Genomic DNA, 21,219 nt, shown 5'->3' with positions numbered 1-21,219 from the left:
AATCTACAAGAGAAGGACCAATCTTATGTCAAATTTCCGATACTATGGAAGTTTCTACAGAAATACGAGTTAAAAAAGACATTCATTGTGCACGCCAGTCGGGAATAGATGAAACTTTTCTCAAAAAACTGTGTGAGAGAAAGAGAGCGCGGGGCCAAACGAGCTCAATACACTGATTTTCAGCATCATGCGGCGGATGGCACCCTCCTAATCTGAAACTATAGAGATTTATGCAGTTTGTGTCAAAAATTCATTCAAATCCATCTACTCCGAGCAAATATGTTAAATTTTTTCGCGTTTTATACCTATGTTTTCCCACTGTGCAATGGATCTTTGAGGAATGTTTTTGGAAAAAAATAACGAGAGTTTTGCCGAAATGTCTTCAAACTCACTTTCAGAAAGCTTGAGTTGCGTTGATTTACGAATCAAAAGTTTTTTCTTCATTCTGGACTCAACTAGTAATGGATTTCTTCAATAACGTGAAAAAAAAAATACCTTCACGCTCTCGCGGATTTGGCGCGAATTTATTTCCAGTATCGTGCGGATTTGGCACGGATTCAAGTTCTGCTCGCGCGGATTTGGCGCGGATTTTTTTCCACCCTTCTCGTAACAACCCTGCTAGTCGCGTTCAGTATTTTTACCGAAATCTCAATTGCTGAGCATTCGGTATCGGGTTTTTAGCTAAATTCTAAGTTTCGATAAAATCTCATCGTTTATCTGTCAAACTCAAACAAACTTCGGTAAAAGTTGCTAAATTTACCGAATTTTTCCTGTAAAACAAATTTAACGGTTGAGATTTCGGTAAAACATTACCGAAGTCTGTGATTTTTTCTTAGTCTGTACCAATTCAAGTGCGTTTACCAGTATAATATTATCCGGAACTTGCTGGCATAGTTCCTGATGTCTCCAAGGCACTTCTAGCTGGGCTCAGGCACTCTTAGAAGCGTTGCCATATCACTTGCACACAGTTGCTTCCAGATGTGTAGGTACACTAACTGTACTGGAAAGGCTATATGTTCACTCCGAAAATGACTTTTTGATAGAAAGCACGGAGAGTCGAGTCACATTTACCAATCGACTCAGCTCGACGAATTGAGGTGATGTCTATGTGTATGTTTGTGTGGACAAAAAAAACTCACATCTTTTTATGATAGTAGACCTCAACCGATTTTAATGACCGACGGTTCATTCGACGTGGAATCTGGTCCCATTGTTTTCTATTGAAAATTGCTCGGATTGGTCCAGCCATTCCGGAATTATGGCCATTTAGGTGTTCCGGACTGGTACCCCTGGAAGTTGCCAGACATGAAAATGCACCAAACCCATACGTACGACACATCAAACTGCGGCATTTTCGATAACTTGATGAACGGTAAGCAAAAAAATAGTCTTAGACCAAATCTGAACCAGTAGTGTTCTGGAGCCGGTTCCGGATGTCCCGCCGAAAATAACCAAAATATAATAGTTAACCAAACCCATGCATGCGACACATCGAATCGCGGCTTTTTTTGATAACCTAATTAACGGTTGGTTAGAAAATAGTCTCAGATTATATCTAAACTGGTAGTGTTCCGGAACCGGTTCCGGGTGTCCCGCCGGAAGTTGCTAAATATAATATGTAGTGAACCAAACCCATGCATGCGACACATCAAATCAAAGCTTTTCCAATAACCTGAATACCGGTTATTAAGAAAGTAGGCTCAGACCATATTGGGGTCTGTTGTTAGTATTCCGGAACTAATTCCGGGTGACCGGTAGTGTTCCGGAACCGGTTCCGGATGTCCCGCCGGAAGTGGCCAAAATATAATAGTTAACCAAATCCACGCATGCGACACATCGAAGCGCGGCTTTTTTTTTGATAACCTAATTAACGGTTGATTAGAAAATAGTCTCAGATTATATCTAAACAGGTAGTGTTCCGGAACCGGTTCCGGGTGCCCCGCCGGAAGTGGCTAAATATAATATGTAGTGAACCAAACCCATGCATGCGACACATCAAATCACAGCTTTTCCAATAACCTGTTCACCAGTTATTAAGAAAGTAAGCTCAGACCACATTGGGGTCTGTCGTTAGTATTCCGGAGCTAATTCCGGGTGACCGATAGTGTTATGGAACCGGTTCCGGATGTCCCGCCGGAAGTGGCCAAAATATAATAGTTAATCAAATCCATGTATGCGACACGTCGAAGTGCGGCTTTTTCGATAACCTAATTAATGGTTGGCTAGAAAATAGTCTCAGACCATATCTAAACCGGTAGTGTTCCAGAACCGGTTCCGAGTGTCCCGCCGGAAGTGGCTAAATATAATAGTGAACCAAACCCATGCATGCGACACATCAAATCACAGCTTTTCCAATAACCTGATCACCAGTTATTAAGAAAGTAAGCTCAGACCACATTGGGGTCTGTCGGTAGTACATATTTCGGAACCAATTCTGGGTGACCCGCCGGAAGTGGCCAAATATAAAAGAGAACCCAAGTCATGCATGTGACACATCAAAGCGCGACTTTTTGATAACCTCATGAACGGTTAGCAAGAAAATAGTCTCAGACCATATCTGAACCGGTAGTGTTCTGAAATCGGTTCCGGATGTCCCGCCGGAAGTGGCTAAATAGAATAGTGAACCAAACCTATGCATGCGACACATCAAAGAGCGGCTTTTTTGATAACCTAATTAACGGTTAGCAAGAAAATAGTCTCAGACCATATCTGGACCGGAAGTGTTCCGGAACAGGTCCCATGTGTCCCTCCGGAAGTGGCCACATGTAGAAGTGAGCAAAACCCATGAATGCGACATATCAAATCACGGCTATTTTAATAACCTGATGACCAGTAATCAAGGAAGTAGGCTTTAGGGATCTAATTTAAGGTAACATGATGAACAGTTGCCAAGAAATTAGTCTCAGACCATATCAATGTGTTACGGAAACGGTTCCGTGTGTCCCGCCTGAAATGGTCAAATGTCAACCCATGCATTCAACACATCAATTCACGGCTTTTTAGGTAACCCGGTGAACAGACAAGAAAACAGTCTGAGACCATATTTAGGACAATCGGTTGTATCATGGAATGAGTTCCAGGTTTCCCGCCGGAAGTGGTCAAACGTACAATTGAACCGAACCCATGCATGCGGAACATCAAATAGCGGAATCATGAAAGTGAACAAAATCAATTTTAGCGGTAAATCAAATTGTGGATTTTTGTATAGCCCAGTAAACGTAAATACACGTTGTCGGCGCGGTCAAAAGTAAGAAAATGCACCTCGCCAAAAATGGATTTTTCTCAAAATCCATGCGAGTTACCAAAATTGAGTATTTCGCATAAATTTTGAGAAAATTCTATTTTCCATGAAATGCATTTCCAAACGTTCTTCCGCACCGACAATATTTCGACTTCATGAACCATCCTAAAGCATGTTCTACCTAGCTTCTCCAGTAAACGCTGTTCGCGATCGCTGCAACGAACAAGCAGCGAGCGAGTGACTACGTCGCGTACACAGTAATACAGACAGACAGCACAAAAGTAACACAAAATACAACACTTTGCGCCAAAGTTGTTCTATATGGGAAGTCGTCGCGGTTTCCTCTCTCTCTCGTCGCTTCGCGACGATCGTCACCCACCCATCGATCGCGGTCGCGAGTTCTCCATAAAGCAAACACCAGCTAGGCAGCCGTCCTCTCGTCCATCCATCCAACCTTCCGCTCGCGCGTTTGTACGGAGAACGATATCATCATGCTAGGCCAGGCATGAGGGAACCCCTCATCGCCCTCGTCATCGCTCGTAGCAGGCCAGTTTCGTTCGGATTCGCTGTCGTGAAGAACGCGGTTTTTGTTTCTCGCTCGCTAAGGTACCCAATATCGCAGCTTCCTGCTCCCAAAACGATCTTACACCAACCAATCAAGGCTATAGGGGTACAGGGTGGAGGTCTTTAGGTAGATCTACGCTTCGCGAGAGATTGACGGTCAATTTGCGGTCCCAAATGGCTCTCCCATAGTAATTGAGGTTACTTTGAGGAGGCGCTCTGCTGAGGTGTTGTTTCTGGCAGGCAATTCGTCATCGGCGACCGAGACGCGGAAGTTGCGAAGCGATCGCAGCGCACATGAAACCTCCAGTTAGTGTGTGGTGAGAACGGCAACAAGGTGAAGCATTAAGCCTTCATTCTGTAAGTAAACGGTGCGAGACCGTCGGAACGCGTGTGATCTTCCCCCGAAACGTGAGAATCGACCAATTTTGTTCGCGCGTGGATTAACTCCAGCCAGGAAGAGGGTGCATTGCTAGCATTCCTCGGAAGATCGCGCACCAACGCACGAGAAGAAAGAAGATAACGTTTTCATCGTCGACGTCGTTGTCGTCGTCGTCGTCGTCGTCGTCGCGATCGACGCGCAGTTGATCCTCATTTTGGATGTTCCGATCGTGCACGGTATAGAGTGGCCCAAGCTGATGTGAAATAAAGTCTGAACATAACAAATGTTATACAGGATGTTAGGTTCCTGAGTGCAAACTTTTTAAAGGGTGATAGAGGACCATAAATGGTGAAAAAAATTGTTCTGCACATATGGTCAAATCTCAACCGTTACGTAGTTATTGAACATCCCATGTTTTTGACTCTTAATGCCTTAACTGGCTATAACTTGAAAATGGTCAAACTTTTCGCAATTTTTTGACCCTTATTCGAAAGATTATTGAATTTTCTATCAAATGGCATCTTTGAATCGATTGGTTTAGCTAAATAACTAAGTTTTCTAAAGCAAATAGCTCAAAAGTAGTGTGTTTTCATTTGTTTTTGTAAATTATCTTTGAAAAATGCGTAACAATTTGAAATTCTTTCTTAGGCAAAGTTGTGGCCCCTGTTTTACTCTACAATTCGTTCTTTGACATCAAACTTGTATCTCTTATCGTTTTCTTGCAATTTTGATTTAAACATCGCATTTCAGATCATAAATTTGCAACTGTCAAGGTTATCACTCATTTGCGCACTGCGCCGCACATTAAAATCGAAATTGTAAGAAAACGATAGGAGCTAGAAGTTTAGTCTCAAAGAACGAATTGTAGAGTGGAATAGGAGCCACAATTTTGCCTAAGAAAGAATTTTTAATTTATTACGCATGTTTCAAAGATAATAGGAGGCAATCAGTAAAGTACTAGATTGAAAGTAGTGAGCTGGATTTTTGTATGGTGAGATGATCGATTCTCCATTTCTGCAATGAAATGGTGCAAACAGCGTGGGTTATATGATTTCTTGCCTAATTTGATGCTGATTGAGCAAAAGCTTGGGTAACTGTGTTGTTGAAGTTGCAAGAAATAAATAATACAACAACACAGTTATCCAAACTTTTGCTCAATCAGCATCAAATTAGGCAAGAAATCATATAACCCACGCTGTTTGCACCATTTCATTGCAGAAATGGAGAATCGATCATCTCACCATACAAAAATCCAGCTCACTACTTTCAATCTAGTACTTCACTGATTGCCTCCTATTGATAAAAACAAATAAAAACACACTATTTTGAGCTATTTTGCTCTAGAAAACTTAGTTGTTTAACTAAACCAATTCATTCAAAGATGCCATTTGATAGGAAATTCTGTAATCTTTCGAATAAGGGTCAAAAAATTGCGATAACTTTGACCATTTTCGAGTTATAGCCAGTTAAGGCAATAAGAGTCAAAAACATGGGAAGTTCAATAACTACGTAACGGTTGAGATTTGACCATATGCGTAGAACAATATTTTTCACCATTTATGGTCCTCTTGCTCTCAGGAACCTGACACCCTGTATGTACCCTGGAATGGAAGTTTTAGTGGTTATTTGATATGGTCTTCTGAATATTTGAGCTCATTTAGTGTCCGGTAAGAGCTGCTGTCTAAAAGATCCCAGTTTGTCTGTGAGAAATCTACCAAAAGTATGAAGAAAAGTGATAAAATTGCACTACATTTTGAGTCAATGTTTGCCTAACTGCGGCCCTCGAGTAGGATGTGGCCCGCAAACTCATTTAGAAATTAATTAGCTGATGAGATCTTAATGATAATCAGAAACTTTGCAATACTTTAATACTTTTGAAAGAATGTATATAAATTACTGAACCACTGTATATTTATTTAATGAAGAATTTTTCTACATAACTACATTTTTTGAACCAGTGTAGTTAACATTTTTTTTTCAGAGATTTTTCCTTCTTTATATTATAGACTGTTCTTTCGAGTTATACTGATGTGGAAACCAGTGACATAATCATTTGAGTTGATCATTCATTTTTCGGCCAAACGATATTCGGTCAAACGGCGTTTGGTCAAATGACCCATTCGTCCAAATAACCCGGAACGAAATTCCTCTTAAAAGAGGTATTGTCAAAAGTTACCTTCAGAAAGCTGTTATTGGACTTACTGCTATGACTTACTTCTCATTTTTTATCCACAGATTTTCCCGGTTTTGCTTCCAAAGTGCCTGAAGTGATTTTTTCCTGAAATTCTTTCTGTAATATGCGCTTGATCAGTAATCAATTAAATTTATTAATTGTGTAAAAATAAAATAAAAACACTTTCGTGAGCCTAATTTTACCATTAGCTGCGTCTATTTCCAGAGAAATGTTTAAGAATGTATAAATTAATCTGTGGGAAAACTGGGAATTGAACTCGGACCTCCGGATTTATAGTTACTCACCTTAGCACCTACACCACACACACTCGTATACATGTATGTTTTAAAGCTGGTTACCCAGATGAATAATATTCTATTCAACTTGATATTCAGCCATCCATGTATTGCTGATTAAAGAGGTTGAACAAGCCATACTTCAGACCAATATTCAGCTATCATTGTGTTCAGCCATTGACATCATTAACCAGCTATTGTTCAACTAATACTCCCACTGTTCAGCATTCATTGTTACTTGGGATTTTCCGGGATTCCTTCCGGTGTTCCAGTACTATCCAGAATTCCTCCCAAAGATACTGCAGAAGTTTTTCCTCGGAATTCAAGAGAGGTCTTTACTGGTTTTTTTTTTCAGGAGCTGTTCAGATTTCATTCAAAGTTTTCCCTGTATTGCTCCCAGAACCCAATGACAAGTTTACTTCTGGAATTCGTCCTGTAGTTTATCCCTCAATATTTATTAATGCTTCTCGCGAGATTGCTTTTGAAATTTATTCGGCCATTTCTCTCGGAATTTCTCCTGGAACATCTTTTAGAAAACCCCTTGCGGTGTCACACCAGGGATGTCTTTCAGAGTTCATCATTATTCTGGATTTTCACCCAAGTTTTTTTTTGCGGGGTTTCATTTGGAGCTACTTTTGAGATATCTGTGGGAGCTTTTACTGACATTTCCCGCGATTTCTTTCAGATGTTTTTCCAAGCCTTTTCTCCTAGATGTTTCCAGGTTTTCTTGCAGTTGTCTTTCTAAGATTTTTTCAAAGATTTTCCCGGGATTACGTTCAAAGCTCTACCCGAAATCACTTCCGGAAATTGTCCCGGGATTCTGGTAGCTTTTCTATTGGGCTTCAATTGTAGTTGCTTCCGGGGTTCTTGCCGGGATTTTCCAAGAGATTTTTCTCGGAATACCCTCTGAAATAACGTATGAAAGTTTTTGTAAGAAATTCCTGGAGAAATATAGAAAGGGATCCTGCTGAAACCTTACGAGAAGAACTATTGGAGAAACCAGAAGATGAACTTCGGAAGAAATTTAGATATAAACTGGAACATCTCGGAAAAAATCTGGGAGTAATTTCGGGAGGAAATATTAGGGAAATTCCAGAGGAAACTTTGAAAACCCTTGAGAAAAAGGACCATACCGAAAACACATCTGAAAGAAATCACGGAAGGTGTTCCTCCCGAAGAATTTCCAGAACTCCTTGAAGAAATTCGGGACACATTTTGCGTTGAATTTCTGTAAAAGTTTGAAGCAAAACTTTTTGGATGGATTGCTCGAAATATAGTTCATTCGTTAAGGTTCTTGAACAGAATATCCTGGGTCCTTCCGGAAGAGATTGCTTCATCCAGCTCGAGAAGAGTAATTTCGGCCGATTGAGGTTGCCAGTACCATAGCTCCATCTATGCCCAATGAGATGGGAGTGCACTTAAGTTTGCCTCAGCAAACGAGGCGCCTGTTGAGTCAGCCTGAATCCTTACAAAGGTCCTTCACAGCGACAATGAATCACACAATCAGGTAGACACCTTTGCAATGGCACCGGAACGTCGCAGCTTGCTTTACCGTTTGGACCATCAAACTTTTGAACTCTTCCTCCCAGGGACTGAGGCTGACTCTGTTCTTCTCCTGTAAAGCGATGGTTCAGGAGTCAGGTATCATTAGTTCGGCTCCAGAAGCACGTTCCCCTCCAACGTATACCGAAAGGTGGATCAGGCGTAGATTGTGGCTGATGGCCGAACGGTGAACCGTTCAGTGCTGTGAACAGTGCTGTGACAATCGTTTGATCCGATATCTAGTGACACGCTGTCCAAGTGACCCGAACCAGTTAGACTGTTGTGTCCAGGATACCCACCGTCCTGTGGTTCTCCAATTGGAATTCATCCTTATGAGAAATTGGTGATACTTATGTAGGTCTTATCCCTTGGTGTTGATTGAGTCTACATGATCGTGAACTTTTCGCTGCCTGACCCGGAAAGATTACCTTCCTGCGTCCAAGGTATGGAGCTCCTGGTCGATGCCTGGCGTAGCCGACGCCTGGATTGGTCCTCCCATGTTGTAGTTGTAGATAGTTTGGATTTGAGCTAGAGTTTGAACGTCCACGCCCCTGTGGTCGGTTCTTCCTTGGTACGAGTTGACAAGAGCTTCAATTACTTCGCCTCCTGACTGCCGCACAGGTCGGTTTGGCCGTGCTGGTCCTCCTCAACTGGTTTCCAATTGTCCAAGTCCCTGTTTTCAGTGGAGTGTTTGCGTTCAAAGTCCTTCGTATTACCTTCACTCGACGGGACTCACCACCTGAACAGGCTTTTGAAGCTGCATTTTCGTCGCGCCCGGGAAGATTACCTCTCTGCGTTCAGGGTAGTCCTGTGTGATGCCTGTCCTAGTTGACGCCCGGGTCGGTCCTGCCAAGCTGGTCAATTGGGAACCCGACTAGAAAAATATATCAAGTTTATCCCTTTCGTGACGGAGCTAAAAAAGTGAAATTTCCATATAAACTGATCAAATTTGGATCTCCAGAACTCTCAAACGTTTTAACATATCAATACTTTTTCTTTGGCATTTGCTAGAGCTACTCCGTGTCTTTCGATTCCTAGCTTTTTCCACCTAGATAAATGAAAAAGAAAAAAATTGCGACAGATACAACTTTTTCATGTTTTACAATTTTTGCTCACTTTTTGTTTAACTTGTTGTGGTATATTTCATACACAACATAAACAAAAGTTTGTTTACACACATGCAAGTATAAGTAATGGCTCAATCATCAAAACAATTTGCATCAGGTAAACCAAAGACTAAACCACAGACAAACAGACGCCTCACTCTACTCACTTCCTATCGTTTCCCTTTTTAACGGTTTATTCAAATATTCCGTAGTTCGCAAATCGCTCGCTCATGGCGCTCGCATCGCTTTTGCTCCTGTTTGACGTTTGCTCACTACCGCCATCTACTCAGTGGGTTTGCGTACCACAGCATAATAAGCATTGGGCGATTGTGTTTGCGTGACGATGATTTTTATCGCATTTTGTTCCAAGTGATACGTCTGTTTGTCTGTGACTAAACAGTTGAAAAAATTACACAAAACTGTTATTGCTCAACAGCACAATTGTGCTGGTTCGTCACGAAAGGGTTATAACACAATGTGTTATGATGATATGAAATTTTTCTATAACTTATTTTGTTATAAACTAGATGCAGGATGATGTTGAAATAACTAGAACTGTAACAAAAAGTACACCGGTCTAATCAAAATAATAACCTATTTTGTTATAATCAGAACAAAATTATAACACAATATGATATAAATTTGAGCTTCAAGAAAACTAGTTTCTATCATATTTTGATACAATTGTGTGAAATGATGTTCTGAATGTCAAAGAATCAGAACTAAATTATTTCACAATGAGTTATTGAACAACATTTATATCATAATACTAGCTGGCCCGGCAAACTTTGTCTTGCCAAGTTGCGGTGGTTTGACAACTGTTAAGGTCATCGCAGCAACGCACTCTAGATTGGTTTAATTTTGATCACGCTGAATTTGTTCCCGGCTCATCAAAAATCAGTATTTTCACAATTTTCATACTTTTCTAGCTGAATTTTATAACTTTTTGTACATATAAACACAGCCACCACGAATACGAACCGAACCGTGCAAGAGTGATCCTGATCGGTCCAGCCGTTCTTGAGTTTTGTTGCCTCAAAGGAACTTCAAACTCATTTTTATATATATAGATGGTACAATTGAGTTATAATATTTTTAAACACCAATGGTGTTAAACATGATTATATCACAATGAGTTATACATATCATAATTTGTTATAATTATGTTATATTTTTGTTAGAATCTTCTAGTCGGGAAGTGATCGATATCAAGTTTGGATTTGAGCTGGAGTTTTAACCCGTCGAGCCGCCTATGCCGGTCTCCCATAGACATCCAGTTGGTCCCAGCTGTCGAAGGGACCCTGTCCATGTTGGATCTTGATCTTTGCCTGGCTGTAGCGAGGGTTATTAGGGATTGGATGGGTCTTACCAACCGAAAGGTTATGTCGAGGGTGCCCAAACAGGTCTTGTTGGTGACCTTTACCCTGCTGATCCCGGACTCGCTCCGCCCATGCTGGTCCCTTAGGGACTTCCAATTCCCCGATTATTGGAGGGACTTCTTACTGGTACAAATTGACGGGGCATCAATCACTTCGCCTCCTGACTGACGCACAGGTCTGTTGTTGGTCTTCAGCTAGCGTCCAGTTGTGGGTAACGCGACGCCCAGCCTATGAGGTGAGTGTCTGCGTTCAAAGTCCTGCGTGTTTCATTCACGCGGCAGATAGCGGAATCGACGGGCCACCGGCCCCCGACGACGCCACGATGATCATTGGAACTTCGTCTAGTGGAGTGTCGACACCGAGGTCGATTCATCCATATCAGTCCTTGGTTGATCGAGGCCCCGGCGACGGTCGAGGGGACTATTCCAGTAGTGGTTACGAATGTCAACTGATTTGGGTGCTTTAAGTTTTTAGATTTTCAGCTTGCAGTTTAAAATGCAGATCATCGCCGACGTTTCGGGCCATAAATGGGACCTTCCTCGAGGCTAGATACAATAATCAACAAATCACAAACCTTTTTTTAAGTGAAATCTGTCAAGTTACAAAGGTTCTCTTCAGTTGAAGAAGTGGTCAATTCCAGCGTGTATTTCTCCGTACTAGAAGAGAGCTTCCTTGAACGAATGACAACGGATGACCCAGAAGTGTAGCAGACAGCGTGATCCTTTGCGACCAGCCAGTTTTCGCTTTGAGAAAAGTTTTGTGATTTGTTGATCATTATATCGAGCCCTGAGGAAGGTCCCACATCTGCACCGAAACGTCGGCGATGATCTGATTGCAATGCAAATTAGTTTATACTGCAAGCCGACAACCCAAGAAATTACTCCAGTGGGTTCTGCTAAACCTTGCTGCTTCCAGGGTCCAAAGTCCAAGTTAAGTGTTGGGTGATTGCGGAAGTACTAGAGATTTATTTGCCCGAGTTTCTAAATGTATTATTATTATTAGCTTTATTAGGAAGATTTTCAGCCCGAGGCTGGTTCATCTCCAAAAATCTAAATGTAAATTCATAGAGTCAACTCTTTTAGATTTATTTAAAGAAAATTGAAAGCCAAGTTTCATAAGAAAAATTATAAATCCCGTCGAAATTTCTAAAATAATTGAATTCAGAATTGCAAACGGAATCCCTTGAAGATTTTTTTTGTCAAAAATTTTAGTGATATTACTGGTCAATAGCTTAGCAGAGGTAAAATAAAAACATTTATGCAATTCAGTATTATAATTTCCATTTTATTTAACACATTTTAGAATCATAATGGCCAACTTTTCCGATCTGGTTCATAATGCAACTGAAATGAATTGCATTATGCAACTCAAATGAGTTGCATTATGAAAAAATCATTGCATAAAATGTTGTATGGAACTCGTTGTAAAACTCGATTTTTTCAGCACTCTTCGAATTTATCCAACTCGGCAAGCCTCGTGCTGAAAAAATCAACTTTTTGCAAAACGTTACATAAATAACTATTTTAGAAGAATTCAAGAAAATACTTATTGTTCGTGTGACGTATCTAATGAATGCTTCTCAAATTAATAAGGAAGATCTTTCAAAAATACTCCTTTACGATGTTGGAGTTCGGCTATGGCAGCCTTTGGTTTCAGCGTTGATACTTAGTTATTTTCACCGACGTTTCGGTCATTGGATCGAACCCTTTCTCAGGGTTCGATATAAATCAACTGATCAATATAGTATCGACTATTATTAGGATGATAACATACGGCTGAATTACAAAAGGCTGAATGCACAAAAGGCTGGACATGAAAGGCTGAAGCTTTGTTATCGTAGCACAAGCTGAAAGTCCAAGTGTATACCAAACTTACAAAATATCTCCCTCTTGACGTAACATCTCAACTGGACCTAAGCTTGTTTCTCAGTTTAGTGTTCTATGACCACTTCAACTGTTATTAAGTGAGAGTCAATTATCGTTTTTCATTCCATGTGGTGGGCTAAAATATACGGTATGGCCAACAAAGCAAAGAAAATTTTAATCCCGAAAAGTTCCTGGACTGACCGGGAATGGAACCGGTCACGCTCAGCATGATCTTTCTGAATTCGCGCGCACTTACCGTTTTGGTCACACAATAACACAAAATGTGACTGGTTTTATTTCATTCGGTAATTGAGTTTTTCTTCGAAAAAGGTGCTTTTCTTTCGAGTTCTTCTGCTGAAGTGGTTGTTGGCATTATATGTAGATTGTTGAAAACCATCAGATATTTTCTATTCTTATGAAAAAAAAGCTATTCTTTTGAGAAAAACTACCATAATCATGCGGCTGATCAATAAAGCATACCATGGACTTGATATGATCTTGAATTGACGTCGTTGAATTATTATTTCCGCCTTTTGATATTTTCAGCCTTTCGAGTTTCAGCCTTTTGTACGTAACCCACTACCGAGTGGGGCTGTTCGGGCTCGTTTGGAAGTTGACCATCAATGTTAACTTCTTTCCCCGATCTTAACCGAGGTAAAATAAAAACATTCTCAGAAGAATTCAACAAAATACTTATTTTTCGTGTAACGTATCTAATGAATGCTTCTCATTCATAAGGAAGATCTTTTAAAAGTATTCCTTTACAATGTTGGAGTTCGGCTATGGCAGTCTTTGGTTTCAGCGTTGATACTTAGTTATTTTCGCCGACCGAAACATCAAATTGAACCTTCTTCAGTCAGGCTTTGATATAAATCAACTGATCAATATAATATCAACTATTAGTATCGAGTGGGGCTGTTCGGGCTCGTTTGGAAGTTGACCATCAATATTAACTTCTTTTCCCGAGCCTAGATAGCTGTGTAGCGTCGATCGCGGTTGTCTAATTTGGCTAAGAATAACACTACGGATCGCCAGTGGTAAAAGTTCACTAAACAGGTGACCCCTAATTCATGGTGGTATGCGGCTTTATGCTTACCGTGTCAAGGAATGAATGGTTGGGGTAGGGGGTCTAATAAAAACCTAACCACAAACGGAGCCTGTGGAGAATTAGGGCGTCCTCCACAGGATTACGCCCTTACTTCAATCATTCAAGTTGTTTCTAGATATCGAAAATCAATATGAAAAATTCTCAATTTTTGTCAATTTTTCATATACAACTACAACTTTGAAAACATACCTAGTAGCAGTACTTTTCGTATCTTTAGTGAGCTCAAATTTTCAGAAGATCGTATTGATCATCAATGCTCCCATTTCAGGAAAAAACTTTGTAATTCTCGATTTGGCCCAGTTTGGGTCACCCTACAGTTAGTGGTACAATCCAAGGCAAGCGTGAGTGAGTGACGTGCTATTTTTGGAATTTCTCCCCAAATTGGAAGTGAAACAGAGTGAAGCAGTACCTATTTCGTTCGCGGTCCAGAAGAGGGCTCGCCGCCGCCACCACCGAGGGCGACTACGCGACGTGTGAAGTGAAGAAGGTTTCGCTGAAGAAGATATACAGACTCCGGCAGTGGTGCGAGAGCGGGCCGCGTAGATGCAGTGTTCGTCAAACGCTTCGAAACTCTTTGGATTTTTGTTTTGTTTAAAATGATTATTTTTGGAGGACTAGATATAAGTAATTTGTGAAACAAAAAGGCTCAAATTTTTACTGGGACATTACTTACAATTTTACATATATTTAAAGAAATTCTTTTCGCATGTTCGCAAACGTTAAAAAACTTGAATGTGAATTTTGCAAGAATAATAAACTATTTATCTCAAAACTATTAGATAAATGTAATTCAGTTGAAAGATAGTAATAATTTAAAGAAATATATAACTAAAATTAAGAGTAGTGCTTGAATCTAGCCCATCAAAATTGACAACGAACTAGTGAGAAAAATCGGAAAAGTATCGAAAATTATTGACAACTACTGTCCGTATATATGCGATGAAGTCGTCGTCGGAGTCGAAAAGATCAAAAACATGAGATCACTTTTAATTAAGATCGGTCAGCAAACGAGTCTGTTCCGTCCGTGAGGCCGTACCTTGTACAGCGCGGCGGCGGCGGCGGTAGTAGTGTAAGGCATTGTCCACTTAGAATCCGGACGGACAAAATCATGTATATCTCAGGGATGGAATATCAAACACAAAAGGTGAAGCCCTCAAAACAAAGATTATTTATTGTAGTTTCATGGAAAAAATACATTGAAATTATTTATTTTTATTTTGAATACATTTTCTTAGTTTTTCCATGTTAACATCCTTAAAAATCTGCACAACCGTGGTAAATTTTAGAATCAACCCCTTCGGCATGTTAATTCAACAATCGGGTCGTCTATACAATTTCCCACGGGGATGCTACGGTGATCTGATTTTGTTGCCGCTTATCCTGCGCAACCAGTGCTCACTAATACCAACATTCACTCAATACAGCAGCGGGAGAAAATAAGGAAAAACGCACTTTGGCGAACAAAGTTTGCGAAAAGAGGTGTTGTGTGTCTTTTCACAAGCAATTCCCACTCTCTTTAGGCACTTTACCTAAACATCTACACTTTGAAATTGAAAATTATCAATTAATGTCGCTTTTTCAAGATCAACACATTTATTAGATCTAATGTGATGTGAGCGTTTTGCACCGATATCCCTCGTAAAAAGGTAAACATTCAAATTTCACGACTGTGTTGGTGAATATTTTGGCTGGAGCATAAATTTATGCTCCACGTAAGGAGGCACAATCCAACCTGTCAAACCCCATAGTGAAAAAATAGGTTGCCGTCCCCTTGCAATTTCCTGAGTGCATTGATTAGTCTGATTGGTATTCCGAAGAAAAAAATCCAAACGTTTTTCTTATTGCGAAATCAGGGGCAATTTGGTGAATTGAGGGAACGCGAAATTTGAGTGTTTTTTCGATAATAAACACTACCCATCTATGACGATACCACTGAACGGCTCCGACTGCCGTGACAGATCATCAAAATAGGTATAACCTCTATAGATCCCTTGTGTGCGTTTTTGAAAAGCAGCACGCGGTTATTGAGGCTGTCATCCTTGTATAAATTTGTTCTGATCATCTTGTTTTTAAAAAACGATGCCCAGAGTTCGAACTTCTTGCCAAATCTTTGAATTCCAAGCAGACTAATCAATGCACCCAAGCTTTAATCTTCTGGGGACACTTCTTTATGCCATGATTAACAACATCTGTGCACAAAACACACATTGGTTTTGGAGATATAAACATTTTTTGCGACTGTCGTACCTGACCACGCTAAATTTTCAACGTGTTTGTGCAAGATTTTTTTCCTTCTCTTGTTTTCAATCTCAAATAACTTTTCAATCGTTGCAAGAAAATCGATGAAATTTTCATCATTAAAAGAGAACTAGTGCAGGATCAAACTGCAGTAAAAGAATGAAGATTGTGATCATTAAGAGAGTCCCTAGAAAATATGCCATGCGTCCGGATTCTAAGTGGACAATGCTTTATTACTATACAGTGCCAGTGTTGTGAGCAGTTTTCCGTCTTCTTTTTGGGCAGTTTGTTTTGCGTCGTTTATAAAACAGCTGAGAAGAACAGCTGAAACAGTGGCGAACTCCGGTCCTATAACTACACGTTGGTTGTGGTGCGGGGCCCAGGGTTGTTCAGCAATCATCATCGTCGTGATCATCGCTACCGATCTGAGTCTGAGTGAAGTGTTGAGGTGTGTCTCCCCTGGTGGAGCAAATAAATAGTTGCAGGAACAAAAAAAAAGTGTGTACTTTGTGACGAATCGGTGATACATTTGCGGAAGGAATTCTTCTGCATTGAAGAAAAGAATACCGTTGTCTCATCCGTTAGATTGGAAGTGTTGTTCGTTATGTTGCTGACTACCCCATCGGTGCAATTGTTGTTGTACTCATCGGAGTGAAGAGACAGCTGACGGGGCATGAACTCATGCCAGTGGAATGCAGAAAAGAGATTCGATTGCGGTGCAAAGGTCAACTGTGAGTATTAGTTGGAGATAATTCAAAATCTGATTTTGTTTCAAAACGCTACGAAACCTTGGTCAGAAGTGTTGCATAGATACCTACACAGAAAGAAATAATAGGGACTACACGTCATTCTTCTTCTTGGCGTAACATCCCCACTGGGGCAAAGCCTGCCTCTCAGCTTAGATTTCCATGAGAACTTCCTTTGCCAATGACATTTCCCCGAATTCCATTACCCCGAATATTTTTTTTTAATTATAAATTTCGTATTTTCCAATTCGAAGGAAAATCATGACGATCAAACAATAACCAAAAGAAGGAAAAAATCTCTACTCAACGATTGGTTTCGGATCATATGGATGAAAGAAATAAACTAATGTGATCATGTCACTATTCCATATAACAGTATAACTTGAAAGAACAGCCTATGATTAAAAGGAGAAATCTCTGATAAAAATAATCACATTAGCGACGCCGACAAATTGCTTTAATTATTAGAAAGAATAGCCTATGTTTGATAGAAGGATACATAAGTGATGGCCGCATAGTAGAATGTCCTTGAATGAAAGTTCTTTGGTAATAAGGTCAGAAAGAACATTATATGCTGGTAACATGTGGTGAAACACTTAGTGTACCGTTAACTACCCATGGCGAGTCTCGAGGTAGGCTTGTGGATAAATAATTCGGATATTGGGCCATTCGGGGAAATGGGTAATTCGGGGTAATGGAATTCGGGGAAATGTCCTAAAGCCGTATATTGTGTGGCCGGCACGAAGTTACTCCATCTCCAAGGAATTTAAAGAACTTCTTTTACGTATCTATATGGGCCAATGTAATGTACAGGGGATGGCCAAAATGTTTGGGATAGGCAATTTTTTTTTCTCCAACAAAAAAATTCAACATGCTGTAACTTTTCATAGGGTCCATCAAAAAATCTTAAATTTTGACTGTTTATCAACCTATTATATGTGCATCATTGGCACAAATTTAGGCTCGATTGATTAATGTTTCGCAAAGTTGGAACCGTTCGGGTAAAACACTATTTTTCAGACAACTCATTTTTGAGCTGTCATATATCGGAAACCAGTGAACCGAATTGAATGAAATTTTGAACGTACACTAACAATATGTAAATGCTTCACAAACTATTAAAACATAGGTACTTTTTAAACGTTGAAAAAAGTTATCATGGATTGACACTTTTGGAATTTTTCTCAAAAAAATATGATTTTTTTACATCAATGTCAATAAATTTTAGTGATGATATCCAAAGATTTTCAACTTCTGTTCTCAAGTTATCTCTAATCAGATATATTAGAGCCTATTTAGATTTAAGAAAGAACACATTTAGTAGTTTTTGTGTGGTATTGTAAATTTGACATACTTACCTCTATATGGGTAAAAATTTCAACTCGGTATAACTTAATTCGTCGTGAGAAAATATTACATTTTATAACGTCGTATTAAGTATCAATATATTGTTGATAAACGTTAAAAAAATTATTCAATTCGGTTCACTTGTTTCCAAGATATGACAGTTCAAAAATTAGGTGTCTAAATAATAGTGTTTTACCCGAACGGTTCTTACTTCGCGAAAAATTAATCAATCGAGCCCAAATTTGTACCACTGATGCACATATAATAGGTTGACAAACAGTCAAAATTTGAGATTTTTTGATGCACTCTATGAAAAGTTACAGCATGTTGAATTTTTTTGTGGGAGAAAAAAAATTGCCTATCCCAAACATTTTGGCCATCCCCTGTAGTCCTTATTCTAGTCATGTTAATTTCACAGTGTTAACTATTTAAATGATAGGGAAACCGCAATACATCTATATTTTTTGGATACTTTACGGCAAAAACTAATGGAAGTGAATATTGGCGTAACGCTGTTCCAAAATAAGGACTGTATCGTTAATTATGAGAACACCTGAAAATTTCAAATTCAATTACATTGTTTAATGACCATCAGAAAAGCCAATGACATGATTGTATATTTAATTTTTCGTGGATCTTGCCACCTCTCGCACTTTCTTCTTGACGTTCTTCAGAAGGTTTTGGACAACCGTTCCAACGATGGTTTTGCTTACGTTGGCCCAGTTTTTCTTGAATTTTGTGACGTCCTTTGCTCCTCTATCCTTTTTCCGTAGTTTCCCTTTCATCAAAATTAACTATTTCTCAACGGGCCTTATTTGTGGGCAATTTAGAGGATTCATTGCCTTTTCCACAAATTAAACATTGTTTTCTTCATACCTGTCAAAGGTGTCACGCGCATAGTGGCAAGATGCCAAATCCGGCCAAAGTAATGTAAGATCTTTGTGCTTTCAGATGAGTGGCAGAATAAGTTTCTGGAAACATTCCTTCCGGTATATTTCGACGTTCATACTTGGGACGGTGAAGAAAGGTGACGATTTCATACCACATTGACAAATTGCTTGCCAAACCGACACATTTTCCCATTTTACCCTTCTTACACCCATAAGAAGGGTATAAATACCGCTCGAAAAACCGACTTACGAACCGAGGCCCGCAGGGCCGAGTCTCATATACCAATCAACTCAGCTCGACGAACTGAGCAAATGTCTGTGTGTGTGTATGTGTGTGTGTGTGTGTGTGTACGTATGTTACAAAAAAAGTCACGCACGTTTCTCAGCCGTCTGACATCCGATTTGAATTCTCTTAGCTCCAAATGAAAGCTTCAACATCCCTATTGAATTTTATAACGATCGGACATTTGATTACCGAGATATCTTTCGAAGAGTACTTGGAAGTAATATAGGTTAGCTTTTTGAGAGATTTTTGACATATTGATAAATATCTCAGCCGTCTGTCAACCGAGTTTAGTTCTCTTAGCACTAAATGAAAGCTACAACATCCTAGTAGAATGCTCTGAAATTTCATTTCGATTGGACATTTATTGAGATATCTTTCGAAGAGTATCTAGGAGTTATACAACTAAACTTTTTGAGATTTTTAACAAAATGTATGATATTAAATATCTCAGCCGCCTGTTAAGCGATTTGGGTTCTCTTGGCACCAAATGAAAGCTACAACATCCTAGTAAATATCGAATATAGAAATTTTATTTCGATTGGACATTTGGTTACAGAGTTCAAAGTACTTACGATTTATACAACTAAACTTTTTGAGATTTTTGACCAAGTGCATCATAATAAATATCTCAGCCATCTGTCAACCTATTTGGGTTCTCTTACCCTCAAAAGAAAGCTACAAAATTCTTGTAAAAGGCCCTGAAATTTTATTTCGATTGGACATTTGGTTACTGAGATATCTTTCGAAGAGTATTTCAATAAATTCTTTAAAATTATTTTTCTAGAAATAATGCTGACCTTATATAAAGTGTATGCTAGCAGTTTTTATTTTCAATAAAATTATAAATAACAAATTACAAATAAACAGGAATTGTATGAAAACTAACAATATGTTAAATGAAAGCTTTGAATTTATATATTGAGGGAAAAATGCAAGAATCGGACAGCCAAAATAACTAGTTAATGCCAAAACTGATTTACATAGTAGATATATCATTTTTACACCATAACCATGAATACCAAGTATTTCGGAACTAATTAATTCGACTGATTAAGAGATATTAGACAAAGTGAATCTCGCTGATTTGCTTTTGGTCCATCACACAAAATAAATTTGTTTAATACGAATAATACAACAATAATTAATAAGTGTAAGAAGGGTTCTGTTCACCATAGGTGGATTAAATCGGGTTTTTTTCGCAAAAAAATCGATTTTTCCTAATTCGTAACATCCGTGCCATGCTCCACAGTGAAAAACTGTTCCCCTGGAAGTGCCTTGTAGCCCAATTTGAAATACGTTTCATCACCCATGGTTATGCACTGCACATGCAATTTTTGCTCAAAACATCGTCGTACAGTTTCCAAGCCCGAGTTTTCACATAATCCGCCAGAATTTGACTGCGTTTTGGACATTTTTGTTTTGAACAGGTCTTCAGGGAATTACGCTCCTTGGCGCGTTGAACCATACCAACAGTCGTTCCACACTTTTTTGGGTAATCTCTAATGGATACCTCCTATTTTCCTTCAACGATTTTGCAAATTTTGCTGTCCAAATTTGACTTGGACGCACCTGTTTTTTTGCCGCGTCCGGGTAAGTGTTTCAGTATGTTATGCATACCAAATCATTTGATAGCATTTGGGACAACAAAATCCCTAACACATCCAAATTTTGCTAATTTTCTCAGCGATGATCATTTTTCATTGCAGTACATGGTCACAATCGATTTTCGCTTCTCCTCCGTAAACCCTCGCATTGTTCCACTTGAAGAAAAACTTTAACTTTTAATGAAGGTTATCATTTGTTTACAACGTTAGCAACACATAGACATCCCTGGCCAAGTTCGCAGGGGTTGACGGTATTAAAGTGAAGGAGTTTCATTTTGATTATTGTAATGTAGTGTTCTTTAGTGAAACATATCACCTTTTTAACACTTTAATGCGCCTCCAACGGTTCATCACGAACCGGCTGCTGCAGATGGAGTATGGCTGATCATATGCATCAGACATGCTCGATAAACACGGAGGAACCGCCAGGGCTCAGTAGAGTCTATTCCCAAGCA

General features: G+C 39.4%; 1 protein-coding gene across 8 annotated transcripts in view; it reads left to right on the top strand.

The window, feature by feature from the left end:
• Positions 1-21,219, top strand: part of LOC109428492 (guanine nucleotide-releasing factor 2) — a 337,898-nt gene that overhangs the window by 213,845 nt on the left and 102,834 nt on the right. Inside the window, exons 1-2 of one of the 8 annotated variants that reach the window (XM_029855779.2) lie at positions 3,803-3,847; positions 16,177-16,622. The exons of 6 other annotated variants lie outside the window; for them this stretch is intronic. In XM_029855779.2, coding sequence (XP_029711639.1) covers positions 16,565-16,622 — 58 coding nt within the window. In that variant the 5' untranslated portion in view covers positions 3,803-3,847; positions 16,177-16,564. Of the gene's footprint in view, positions 1-3,802; positions 3,848-3,878; positions 4,140-16,176; positions 16,623-21,219 lie in introns of those variants that run through there. One more of the 8 variants, XM_062844355.1, reaches the window with a different exon arrangement.

The sequence above is a fragment of the Aedes albopictus genome, chromosome 1 (genome assembly GCF_035046485.1).
Source record: "Aedes albopictus strain Foshan chromosome 1, AalbF5, whole genome shotgun sequence".
Classification (NCBI taxonomy): Eukaryota; Metazoa; Arthropoda; class Insecta; order Diptera; family Culicidae; genus Aedes; species Aedes albopictus.
This window is presented reverse-complemented; position numbering and strand designations above follow the sequence as displayed.